General features: G+C 29.8%; 1 protein-coding gene across 1 annotated transcript; it reads right to left on the reverse strand.

Moving 5' to 3' along the window:
• Positions 1-665: 665 nt before the first annotated feature.
• On the reverse strand, positions 666-10,758 carry LOC132718844 (uncharacterized; the record flags this gene model as incomplete). The annotated part of the gene is made up of 4 exons (XM_060702586.1): positions 666-2,333; positions 2,966-3,143; positions 3,725-3,867; positions 10,627-10,758. Coding segments are annotated over 4 exons (579 nt in total), but the record flags the coding sequence as incomplete, so codon positions are not given.
• Between the last annotated feature and the right edge of the window lie 2,683 nt (positions 10,759-13,441).

Below are 13,441 nucleotides of genomic sequence, written 5' to 3' on the forward strand. Positions count from 1 at the left end.
ACTAAACACAGAAGTAAGCGGTTAAACACAAATCTCTAACATTTATACTGACTTTATTTACAAAATGGTAGAAACAACTTTGATATCGTTGTTCGTAATGAACGGTAAAGCTATATATATCAAAAAGAAACATGGAAATACATTTACCTTTTTATACTTTTACATTGCAGCCACTTACATTATTAAAATGCTAAAAATATTCTTAAAAAATATGATAGATAAAATTAAGAGTTTGTTAGACACATTTGTCCTTGTTCTAAATCTGATAATGAAAAAATATATAAACAATAATTTTAGTATCCATATATAGCAAATATATAGCTTTTTACATTTTAAATGTCTTAATGATTTGAAGGTCACCATCATATTTCAGGTCACCACTATATTTCAGTAAACAAATGAAGTATATTGTGTCCAACTTTTTACTGACTTAGCTTGTAAAATGTAGATATAACAATCAAGTCAAAAGTTGTTGGCTATATATGATACTAACTCATTTTGCAGATTCAAAGCCAAACATCTGAAGATATGAAAAGGTTAAAAAAAAACACTTTATCGTGTTACCTTAATGTAATAACAGGTTAACTCCTATTAAAGTCCAATGGGAGTTTACCGGTTACTGCACTAAGGTGACAAATTACATTGGTTTTAAATGAAATATACATAAATCATAAACTTTATATGAAGTAACAACAGTTTATATGAAACAAAACAATGATTTACTATATGAAATATTGCAGTTTACAATGATTGTGCAACACGAATAAAAGGAATAACATTACTTTTATTTAACTGCAGTGCAATAAAATGTGCTTAAAAATACAATGTGATTTTGCAAGTATAAAAATCTGAACAAAACACAACTTTGTGCGGCATATCTGTCCAATAAATAAGAAATCATAATTACAATTGACAAGGATTCTCTTTTCAATGTCTTTTAATTGTACAAATGGTTAAAACACCAAAGCCGTTTGGATAGCATAGTTTTTATTTTTGACCAATTTTAGTTGTTAAATGCTCATTTTAAAGGTATGATTTTGCGTGGTTATATAACTAGTAAGTATGGCAAAATATTATCAAGAGCCCCCTGAATGAAGTTATGTTGAAACATCAAATATAATGACAATGGCATGCTAGAATATTTCATCTTGATATGTCACAGCAATTAAGCATCCATCTAAAATAAAATCTAAAATAATTTCAACAGGACCACAATTTCTTAACATTTTACAAAAATATCAAACTGAAATTTTTGTCATAAATATTTGTGACGTGTTTCTGTTAGATACCCTATAACAAAAACCATACTTATTTAAGCTGGACTGACTGAAAGACATTAATAACATTATTAATAACAATTTGTAGTCACTTTTATGCCAGCTTTCAGGACTTTATAGTGCTGATGTCCTGCAGAAAAACATGGCTTGGTTATGAATCCCATATGATAAGGTCCATGGTAAGCCTAAAGAATAAAAAGCCTCTAGTAAGTTATTGATTTGAATATAAATTTGTAAGCCTTATTATGGGTTTTGAATGGAATATCAAAATAAACAAGTTTTTATCTGATATTAAAGGGGTAATTAGGATATTAATTGATCAAAATGTAATGTTAATCATTAACTTAAAATGGTATATTAGGCCAAAACTATTTTGTATTTTACAGAATTTCAATATTCTCTTCTCTTTTTGTGTCATCTTGTTTTGACATTAAGTGCTAAAATTCTCAAAATTAAAGGCACAATGCTTCACAGAACTCAGAACTTAACAAAGAATATAAAAAATACTAGCAATTACTTTTAACAGATTAAATTGTTTGTATAGATTAACTGATTAATGCTTGCACTTATGCATTTATCAGATCTTAATTTCAACACATGTTTTTTATGCAAATTTTATAAACTCAGGTATTTTTAAATTGCCTTGTCTGTACCTACAATTTACTAACTAAATAGGAGAAAAAGTAATTGGCGAAAAACAAAACAACAACCAAAAACCAACTCAATCAGTAACAGATGATCCTTGAAATGTCATTGAGAAAACACACATCCAACGCTTTGTTCAAAATATATAAAATTTCATGTACATTTATCAAGTAAATGTTTAAAAATACATGAAACTAGATGCTGAATGTTAATTTCTCCCGGCTGGCCATGATTTCTCCACCCAGATGATAATTATATTGGTAACCATGGAAACTAGAGGCATGTTCAGGTCGTATCTATTCTGATCATACGTAGTTTGTAGTTATCGGCAAGTACACATGCTGCCTCGTTGCTACCGCCACAGTAATGTGACGAGGAGAATACAGTCAGTAACTTGCCCTGTTGTTGTACCTGGTCAAAGTATTAAATCAGAACATTAATATTCTAGTACAATAAACTTAAGATTACCTTACCTGGTCAAAGTATTAAATCAAATATTCCAGTAAAACATACTTAAGATTACATTACTCTTCTAGAAAAATAAACTTAAGATTACCTTACTTTGCTAAATTTTCTCTATGGAAATACCCTGCTTTGAATTTGGAACAGTCTAATTTTATTTGTGAGGGAATTCCATAACAAAAATAAACAACAAATATTGAACAGCCAACAGGATATAGCCAGGTGCGACAACTCAGCAGTCTGCATATTGGCTGGGTTCTAAAGTGTTTGTATAAGCAAATCTGGCAACAGTTCCAAATGTCATCCCTGATACCGATGGACAACAGTTTAATGTTCCACAAACACCAATTAAATAACTGTTTTATTATCAAAACAACTCTGCAACTCTGCACAGTATTGTAAGTTTGTAAGTGAGGGACATTCGATTAAAGATAGAAGGCTATCACAATCGTATGAGCTTAGCTTATCAGAATATGTCTGCTTTATAAACAAATACAAAGAAAATTAGTTTTGTTAAATGCTAGTGAATTTAAAGTATTCACAATTTTTTTTAAACATAAGAATCAACATATGAGATTTACCTGAAAGCCAGCTTCCTGCACCTCATGAGCCCTAATAACATGTGTCAGACCATTTCTATCCAAGAAGCCAAACAAAGCATCACAGCTGAAGAAATGGGCAGTCCCTCGTCTAGTGTTTGCTCTGAAGCCTTTCTTTTCTTTTAGTTCCTGAATTGTCTCTGGAGTTAATACATCCAGACTATAAAAATGAATAGAACAACATTTTTGAAATGCAGCATTTTAGAATTTTGAACATAGATTAGTCTATTCTTGTTGAATATGCATAATAATTAACTTTTTTATCACCTTATTTTACCCAAATCATTTAACTTTATTTCATTGAGTTTAATGTGAGGTCATACCAATATTACAAGGTACGAGTGACAAATTTTAAAATTAACTGGTACAGAAACACCTCTAGTTCCCCTTCTTCTCATGCATCAAATCAGGCATGAGCAGGAAACTGAGTAGAAACATTTACCCTCTAAAAGCTAGCTATGTAGCTTATAGAATTTAATGTCACTCTCTCACTGACATGATCTTAATTCATATGCAGCAAGAGAGAGCTACTGTGTAAATTGGAAAAAGGTTAAACCCGACTCCCTCGGCGGCAATGGTCACAACAAAATTATATGACAATTACAAACTCTGTTTAATATCAAGTCTGTTCATAAGAGATAATATAACAATGCAACAGCTCTCATGCTTCTAAGTCAGCAACACTAATCATTTGATTGTAAGTGTCCACATTACAATTGATTTGATTTATTGTATATATACCTGACTGGGTCACTCCACATTATATCCCATGCCAGAGCACTCTCATCTTCAGGGTTCTTCAATGAGTTTGGCACTTTGTTTATGGCATCAATAAATCCTCCGTCTAATTCCGGCATTGGTATACCACCATGTACACAAAATATCTGAATTAAATTTGCATATACAGTAAACAAAATTTTACCACTTCATGTTTAAATGTTGAATTCTACTTAAGCCGGTGCTAGGGGACGTGGACGATAGTTTGCACTTTACAGCACGTTCATGAACAGGCTCAATCAAACCGAGCCTGCAACATTTTCAATTTTATATATTTTATCCAGCCGTGCTGGACTTTATTTAGGGATTCTTATTTTCTCTATTCGATTAGTCGATTTTCTCGATGTGTCGAAGAAAAATGAAAGTCCCGACTTCCCCACTATATATTTCTTATAAAAACCTATCTATGAGTCGAGATTTTATGTGTCGAATTTTTCGATGTGTCGAAGTTCTTTCGTGGTCTGTATAAAGTAAATCTAGTGCAATTTACCACAAATGAGTCGAAGTCGTTCGATAATTTTGACATATTCGATCGCGAGACATTTTTCACACCTTATCTTGTTACTAAGACAATTTCCAATCAACTTATGTGACAGGTGTTAATTACACTGCCGTGTGTTCAAACAGCCTTTGTTTGCAATAAAATGTGTGATAAAATGCTTTAATCGTTACTATTTTAATTGCCGTATAGGTATTTGAAAGTAAATAGTAAGAACTACTGTACATTGTTCTGTTTCAAAATATAAAAGTTTCCTTGTACTCATTTCAAGTTAAGTGTCATAAATTAATGACACCTTTGATTTACAGAAGGAGAATACCAACAGGCTCCCAGCTTTTATCATAAAACGAGGACATCTTGTGGAACCAATTTTCAATTTTCAATTTTATTTACAATAACACTCAGTTTGTATAATGTACAAAAACATGAGCAAACCAAATATGTAAACATATAAAAGAAATAGGTCACTGTGAAAAATAGATATATAACATAGAGGACAACAATATAGATTTATTTTGTAAGCTGATATATCATATTTAAAAAATATAGTTTTCAGTTTTCGTTTATTTAACAAAATAATAATAAATAAATAATAAATAGATGTTAAGTACCTTTTGATCGAAAAGAAAAAAAAGTAGTATAATTGCGTAAACCGTTGGAACTGCACTCAATAACTTTTCAAAGGGGCATTTGGTATCCTAAAAATAGATTACGTGGTTAAGGGAATTTCGTGTCGGTACTCTCTCTGATTGGTTTATTTTATCAATGCCCCAAGTACATGAGTTTTCGTACGGATTGACACATCGTGTTTATTTCAGGTGTGAATCGAAAAGTTAAATAAGAAATTTTGAGAACAAAAGAAGAAATAAAAGATACGTGTCGTTCAAATGACATAAATTTTTGAATGGAATATTCAATTTAATGTTATAATTTCAAGTAGATATTCAGACTTGTTTATTTGTAATGTATTTTGTGCGTTGTTTTTCATTCGAATAATAGTGGATTATCGTAATTGGAGAGGGATGTCTAGGCTGACCTTACTTTGTGAGTAAATCTTTGTTTTCATATTTCCCTGCGTCATTTTAGGTTAGCCAAAGTTCTTGAGAATATAACATATGCATGTATTTTTAAACGAAGAAGTTAAATTATTACATGAGATACCGACTCATTTCATCGATCAATTATTCAATGTTATTGACAGTGTTTTAGTTATAGAATAGTGTATATTGCTTACAAACATAAATAATTATACAAATATAACAAATAGTGAACTATGAAGTTGTTTTATTCGTGCATATTACTGCCATAGCAATTGTTTGTTTGACAGACTCTTAAAGAAATTAAAAAGCGAAAGCCTTTAAGAGTGCTTACTTATGTAATTTTTGTAAGGTATTAAAGAAACTCCACTGAGGTTTATAAGCCTTAAAACATAAAATTTTAATTTTTCACATAGATAAACATGAACACTTAAAACAGAAATATAAATAAGATATAATTAAGAAATATACAAGAAATTTATTGAAAATCGTATGTTTGTGCTATTTACAGTCCGAATTGAGTGAAAAGCGTTTAAACGCTTTTCAATTTTGGGTCATTTTTTACTATCATAATAATAATTATTCTGCAAAAACAGAGCGAAATTTTGCACATAAGTTATTTGTATAGATCTACATCAAATGGAATAATAATCTCAAAAAATTATTTCCAGTCCAGTCATGTCAAAAAGCCTCAGTGGAGTCCCTTTAACATACAGTATATAATATCTTAAAAACGTGTCCTACGTAGCTCTGTTTGCGAAACGAAAAAATAATGAGAGCTACATGGAAGACTTTTAATATATTATGCATGATTGATTATTAATACATGTATAGACATATGGTCAAATCTTGATTTTATGATACTTTGTTTTCTTTTTATTTCATTTCTTAAGCTGATGTTATAATATACATGTATTTATTTCGTCAACATCACTAGGGGAAACAACTTCAGAGTTCTTGAAATTTATCATATGAATATTATAAATACTCTCAGAATCATGATTGGGATAAACATGGTGTCTTAAAGAGTTAAAGAAAAAATACTACAAAGAAAATAATATACAGACAGACCTATGTACATACAAACAAATTTGCCTTGATTTATTACACAAAGTACCGGATAAGTACTTATTTCTGCGGGCTTAATGTTCTGCGATTTTGGTTAAAATAAGGGGTTTTAAATTTCTGCGTATCTTATTTCTGCGGTGTCATCATTCTCGCATTAATGTTTTTTATTTCAGCGCTTTAATTAAGATATGTTTAAAAAATTAACCGATACAAACAGACAACATTTCAAGATTTGTTGATGTTACATGTACATTACTTCCGGTAAACATGCAGACGACTTATAATGTGTGTTCATCGTAATCACCATGTATCGGTATATAAACGTTAATGAAAAAAATAAACAACGTGAAATGACAACAATTAATTGTAATGCATGTGTATAAATATGAAGTGTGAAAAATAAACAACAGTAATATCGCACGTAGAGACAATTTAGTGTACAAATACAAAAGGGTATGTTTATTGCACCCGTCAAACTATAATAGTTTTATTTTAAAATAAATCAAGGTTAGGGTGAGCGAAAATCATACAAACATGATATTTTTTTAAACAAAAAGAACAAGTAAAGTACCTTTTTTCTAATATTTTATTCATGACGGATACATAAAGAAAAATTCCCATCTACAAAAGCTGATAACGGTACATGGTAATGTAATTATACAATACAGGTAGTTGACATATTCCGACATACATACATAGCGAAAGGCTTAATTTTCTGCGGTTTTTAAATCTGCGGTGTCGTAATAAACCGCAGAAATAGCAGAAATAAAGTTCCCGCAGAAAAAAGTACTTATGCGATATTATAAGACTAATACCTGCATATTTGAGCACCTTCTATACAAATCTATTCAAAACATTTATAAAGAAACAAGTAAATAAACAAATCATCAATATACAAATATACAGACTCTTGTGGCACATATAACAAACAAATTAACAATCAATACAAACAAATACAGTCAAATGGGCTCACATACACAAACACACCCACACACTCACACTAACACATGCAAAGTCATGTACTATTCTTTAGAAGTCATTCATATCTCTTACTTCAGCTTTTTTGTACAAACCATAATTATTTATTCAATCTTTTTTCAAATTATCATACACTTAATTCAAAAATAGCATATAAAGTTTTAATCTTAGATCACAGTGATAAATTCAGAGTGAGGTACTTAACAACATTACTTAAGTATTCAATAAGTAAACATGGCATATGACTTTTTTGTTTGTTGACAGTTACTAGAATAACTATGATGCTATTGGGGAATTTGAACAGACTATTATTATAAAGCAAGTAAATAATATATATGTTCAAAATAATGAGATTAATCCATAATTTATATGAATAAATAATATCAGACATAACAAATCTTTTGTAAATATTTTCAATATCAATGCATGTAACAATTGGAATAATAATGTAGATATGTTTTTCTCCCTTTTTCCTATTCAGTTGAACAATAAATTCCAAAAAGTATTTTCAACAATAACAATGAAACATACATGTACATAGAACAACAGAACATATAACAAATAAACTACAATATTCATTATAGAGAATTTAGATTGTTTAACTAACAAAATTCTGTATTGATATTTGTTTTAACATTACAAAATTTGAAAATTGAAATTAAGTCTTGATTGTCTGTTGTAATATGTTTGATAAAGATAACCAACTATTTTCTATCCTAAATTGAGTTATTCTTAATAGCATTGTTAACTTTTTCAATAAACTTACAAAGTTTGATAAGTTCATTTTTATTTTCACTATTAAAAAGCTCATAAAATTTTACTGTGTTTGGATTTTTATAAAAATATGAATTGATGAATTGTTTTCTTTGTTCAGAAAGGGCCTTACATTTAAGAACATAGTGGTATTCGTCACCAATATCATTGTCATTGCACAAAATACATTTCCTGTCATTTAAAGGAACACCACTCCACCTTCCTGTTCAATAGGTAGTCAATGATTCCTTGTTCTAAAAGATGTTAATATTTTACAAAAATAATTTGGTATAAGTTGAAAATATTTATTAATTTCGAAAATTCTTTTCATAAGTTTATAATTGATACTGCCTGTAGACCTTGACACATTATCATTCCATGTTTGTATGTACTGGTCATGTATTCTTTGTTTTAATGCTAATGGAAACCATTTTCTATTTATGTCAGATTGATTTTCCCAAATATTCCCAAATCCATGTTTAAAAATAAGACTTTTTATATGATTAAGCCATTTTGAATTTAAAGTCCCTTGATTCTGCATACCATTGATTATAAGGTATAAATTATTTGACAATTTATTGCTAGTTGGGTCAGTAACTTTACTCCAGAAAGAGATAATTCTTGTATCAATATCTGTTTGTATCGGTTTAATTCCTAATTCGCCATAAATCATATGAGATGGGGTAGATTTTTTAAGATTGAGAATAAGTTTCATAAATTTGAGTTGTGTTCTTTTAATTATTTCACAACCTCCTCTAAGCTGAAAGTGCTCAATTTAATATTTGATACATTTCGAAGTTCCAAAATTTGTCAATGGGCAGCCCAAAAATTCAAAGCAGAAGAAGAGGGCTAGCTCTGAATATAAATTTATCCAACTGTAGTAAATTATTATGTAGAGTCTGACTATATTGATTCAACGTTCTCTATATTAATGAGTTGGTTTAAGTGTGAGCTAAACGTTAAACCTAAAGTTTAATCGTATACATAAAAGAAAATCAAATTTCCCCACATAGGGTTTATTTAAACCCAATAGCAATAACTTTAAAAACCATGGTACAGGTGTACAAGATGTTTCATGTAAAAGATCTAGGCCCTTGGTCTTCAAGATACATGTTCAGCGGGCTAATTATGATTTTTTCGGCTCCGGGCACAAACTCATAATCGGTCACGTGACACTCATAATCAGATGAAATCGTAGGCAATTATGTTACTATACATAACAAGAGTATTTAAACATCTTACGTTTTGAACGAGAACATTTCTTGTACACTCCGTAACTCATTGTTACCCCTCAACAGGTGAAATTTTTGAGGCGCTAAACTTTCTGTGCAAACAAATATGAAATGACCAGTGAAATAAATATAGCAAAAATTATAAATGTTGATCCATCATGTAACAATAATAATGTTATTTGTTTCTAGTTATAGTACTAGAATCTTTAAAGCAATTTCTACCAATCACAGCAAATCATTAATGTTAATAGTTGTGGTTATCTAAGTGAATTTAATGATATCAAGATTATGAAATTATATTTAGTTGATTTTAATTTAAATTCTCTTATCTTAATACAGTTGTACATCTTCCAACGATCTTTAAGTTTAACAGCCTTAATACTTTCAACACTTCCTTAACTATAAATGTTAAGTTTTGTTTAAACAAATAAAATACAAGTAAATTATTCTTAGAGAAACATAAAGTCATATGACATCAAACAAAAATCAAGTACACATGTACCTCAATACCAAAGTCACCTCTGTCAACATAATCTCCAAGGAACAAAATGGAAGTTGGGGCTTATAAAGGTCCTTGTCTCCATAAAGCTTTTTCAAAACATATCAAATCTCTATAGTTTCCATGAATATCTCTTAAAAACAGCATGAAAATACACATGAGAAAATACGACAAATTATTTTTTTTCATTTGTTTATTTTCAAGTTTTTCTATTGATTTTAACATTCTGGATCTCAGTAGACTGACCATCTAACAGGCTTTCATGCATAACTTACCACGTACAAACAAAGTTCTGCGCAAGTGAGTGAAATTTAACCTCGCATTATTTTCGAATCATTGGTGGGAGACAAACGAACATAAGATCAGTCTGAAAATCTGAAAGAAAATTCGCCCCTTCAAAAAATTAAACCAGCAACCCCTCCATTTCTCTATTTAGCTTAGCGGGTGGGCTAAAGCCTGGGCACAGGATTGAACCAGAAAGCCTACTGCTCTCTCTATTGAGCTACACCTATTTGCTTTAATATTTTACAATGATACATTTAAAATATTTACTTAAGTCTGTAAGTTTAAGTAATTACAAAGTACTAAAATTGAACGGCCATTGCACAGAATGGAAACTCTGCTAGGTTTATTTTCCTCATATATCCTATAATATAAAATTACAAATCCCCAGTTTTAGTTTGAAACAGTTGATAACTTGTCGAATAGACTTATCAATTATTGCAATCTCCATTCAAATGAATAAAACATTTAATAATTATATAAAATTTCAAGATACATTTGAACAATTTTATGTATACAAAATCACCTAAGATATACATTGGAGCTTTTAATTTGAGCAATCTTGGTTCATCTGAGAGAATGTCCTTGAACTGTGTACACAAACATTTAGCAAGGGCATCTTTTTCTTCCTGTCCCCAGTCAAATAAATTCTGAGAATGAATAGAAATAGTAACATTTATATCAAATATCAATATTCATGCATGTATAATATAACATTACTTTAAAATTCTCAGCAACTCCCATGTAAAACAGAATCCATTTAAAATTATGAAAATTACAAAATTTAAATTACATTTAACTGTTAGTAGCCTATAGTCTTTGAAAGGTGGTAGCTATCATATCGTGACTTTCCAGTTTTACAAAACAAATGTGCACCTATGTAGCCCCACAAATGTTTCGAAGCGTAATATAACATGACGGGATGACAGTGATGTTACGAAAACATTCGCAGTTCTTAACACTTTTATATATCGATTAATTAAAACATGATAATTTTAGTTTGAACGTGACATGAATGCTTATGCCCCCTAGTCTAAAACCCATCATTCTTTAACTTACAATAACAGGCCATCACTTTACACTATAGCTATGTGTACATTAATTAATGAGTATCCATTATCTCCCTCTCAAAGTATTTAAGACCAGTTAACATTTCATTAGAATAAGATTGTTGATTGAAAGAATCTACAGACGACATCCGTTGAAATCTTGATATATCACCTTCTAAATCTGTTACTGACGTGTTGGTAATAGCCCCAGTGCCTATATACATGAATAAATTATCAACTTTATATCATCTATGTATATGTATATACAGATGTAGTAAATTTAACTATAACCTGACAGATGACATATTAGATGACAGGTAGATTCCTCGCGAAAAATGAAATTTAAATGTCCAAAAAATTGTGAACTTTGAATCAAGATATTGTGGGAATAAAATAAAGGGTATTCCATTCAGCAAACTAGATCACTCCCTATATAGTTTAATATAATGCATAAGTTATAAATTATAATTAAGTATATATGTGCATGAGAAAAAAGAAAACATATTCACCATGTAAGTCCAATATTGCCATCTCTTGCAGCAACGCCCCAGTTCTGCGTACCTACATAAATATCTACCCCTAGTTTCGCAAAAATATGGTCTTGTTGTTATTTACATGACAACTTTTTAAAATGTCCGTTTTAAACTAAGATATACGCAAAAAAGATACTAAAATAAGCCAATATCATATAACCTGGTCACAGTCAATGGAAAATGGCTGGCCATATACATGGAAAGCAAGCATTGATAGACAAAGAAATTACAACTTAAATACAACATTATTGGCCATATCTGAATACCAAAAGTTACTCTCAGAAGTTCCATTTAACAAAATCAATATATGTATTTCTTTATTCTATGTTTAGATAAGAACAACAAAAAAAATTATTCATTCAAATACAAAGGATGAATAGAGGTTAAATTCTACAAACATAAAAACAAAAATGTATAGACAATTTTTAACATTTATGACTTTAATCAGGTCACACAACAAACATTTTGGTATTTGTTGCAAAAACAATCAAATAAAAATCTAATTAGGTCTAATTCTAACTTGAACTGGAACTTTTGTAAACTATAAATTTCCCGTGTTTCCAAACTTTTTTCTTTGGATCATTTATTTTTGTACGGGATCTCTTAAACTGTGGTTCCATGTCACTTTCAGGCGTGTTGTCATCTGTTTCATAATTGTACTAATATCATAGACGCATTATATTTAAACATTCTATATTTCATAGAAACATCCAAATATTGTTAGCACTTAGCATTATAATTGGCTGTGTAAAAAAAACAGGTGCCCCACAATGCATCTTTTTCAAAAAAAGTGAGACACTGTCTAGCTACCTTTCTCATATAAAAAACTATTAAATGACTCTAGATGACAATGACACAAAGCCGACATATCATTATACGCCCTGAATTTCTTTTACAAGAAAGAAATTAGATATAAGCTGAAGCACATAACCCAAAAAAGGGAGAAAATTACCAAAGAGATCCTTCATCTCGGATGCAGAAGAAGGCTTTCTGTCTTTGCAATGTACCAACTGAGCATTCTGGGAAATGCTACACAATATAATGACAAGTATCTAAGATCTGAGCCATACTGTTGAAAGTAATAAGCATTATTTTGCCAGCAGTAAACATCCAGGCCAGCTTGCATATCCATGGCCTATCACTTTTGAATTTTCATCTTGATATCTTTAAAATTGATAATGAACAGTTCCGAAAATAAAAAGCAGACAATTTCCTATAAGAAATTCAGCAAGTTAAACGCTTATCAAAATGTATATCTATCTTTTTCATATACAAGTTTTTAGTAAACTAAACAAACCACAGGAAGGGGCAACTTTGACCCTAGAGGGGCATAATGATAGTCGTTTGTAGAGGACTTAATATTATTCTACATGCCAATAACTTAGCTATGGACCGTTTAATGTCTAAGAAGGGGATTCTTCAAGATTTTATAAGTACAAATTTCTATTCATTCATAAATATTTTTTTTTTTAGACTTGTTGAATCATTTTTAAATCATATAAAGAAAAGTGTCTTTATTCATTTATATGTATATATTTATATGTTTATATTTGGAGTGTTTACTTTAAAATCTTACAAATAATCATTGAACTATTGTAGTATATATGTTAATATTACCAAAAACCTAATTGATAAAAAAAATACTGATTAATTTTGAATAACCCTATCAGGTAGCAATGATATCACAATGATTTTGTCATCTATACTATCTACAAAATTTAGTAAATATAAATTAATCCAAATGAATTTAA

This window comes from Ruditapes philippinarum, unplaced genomic scaffold, assembly GCF_026571515.1.
Source record: "Ruditapes philippinarum isolate M1 unplaced genomic scaffold, ASM2657151v2 ctg9851_1_1_1_1, whole genome shotgun sequence".
NCBI classification, from domain to species: Eukaryota; Metazoa; Mollusca; class Bivalvia; order Venerida; family Veneridae; genus Ruditapes; species Ruditapes philippinarum.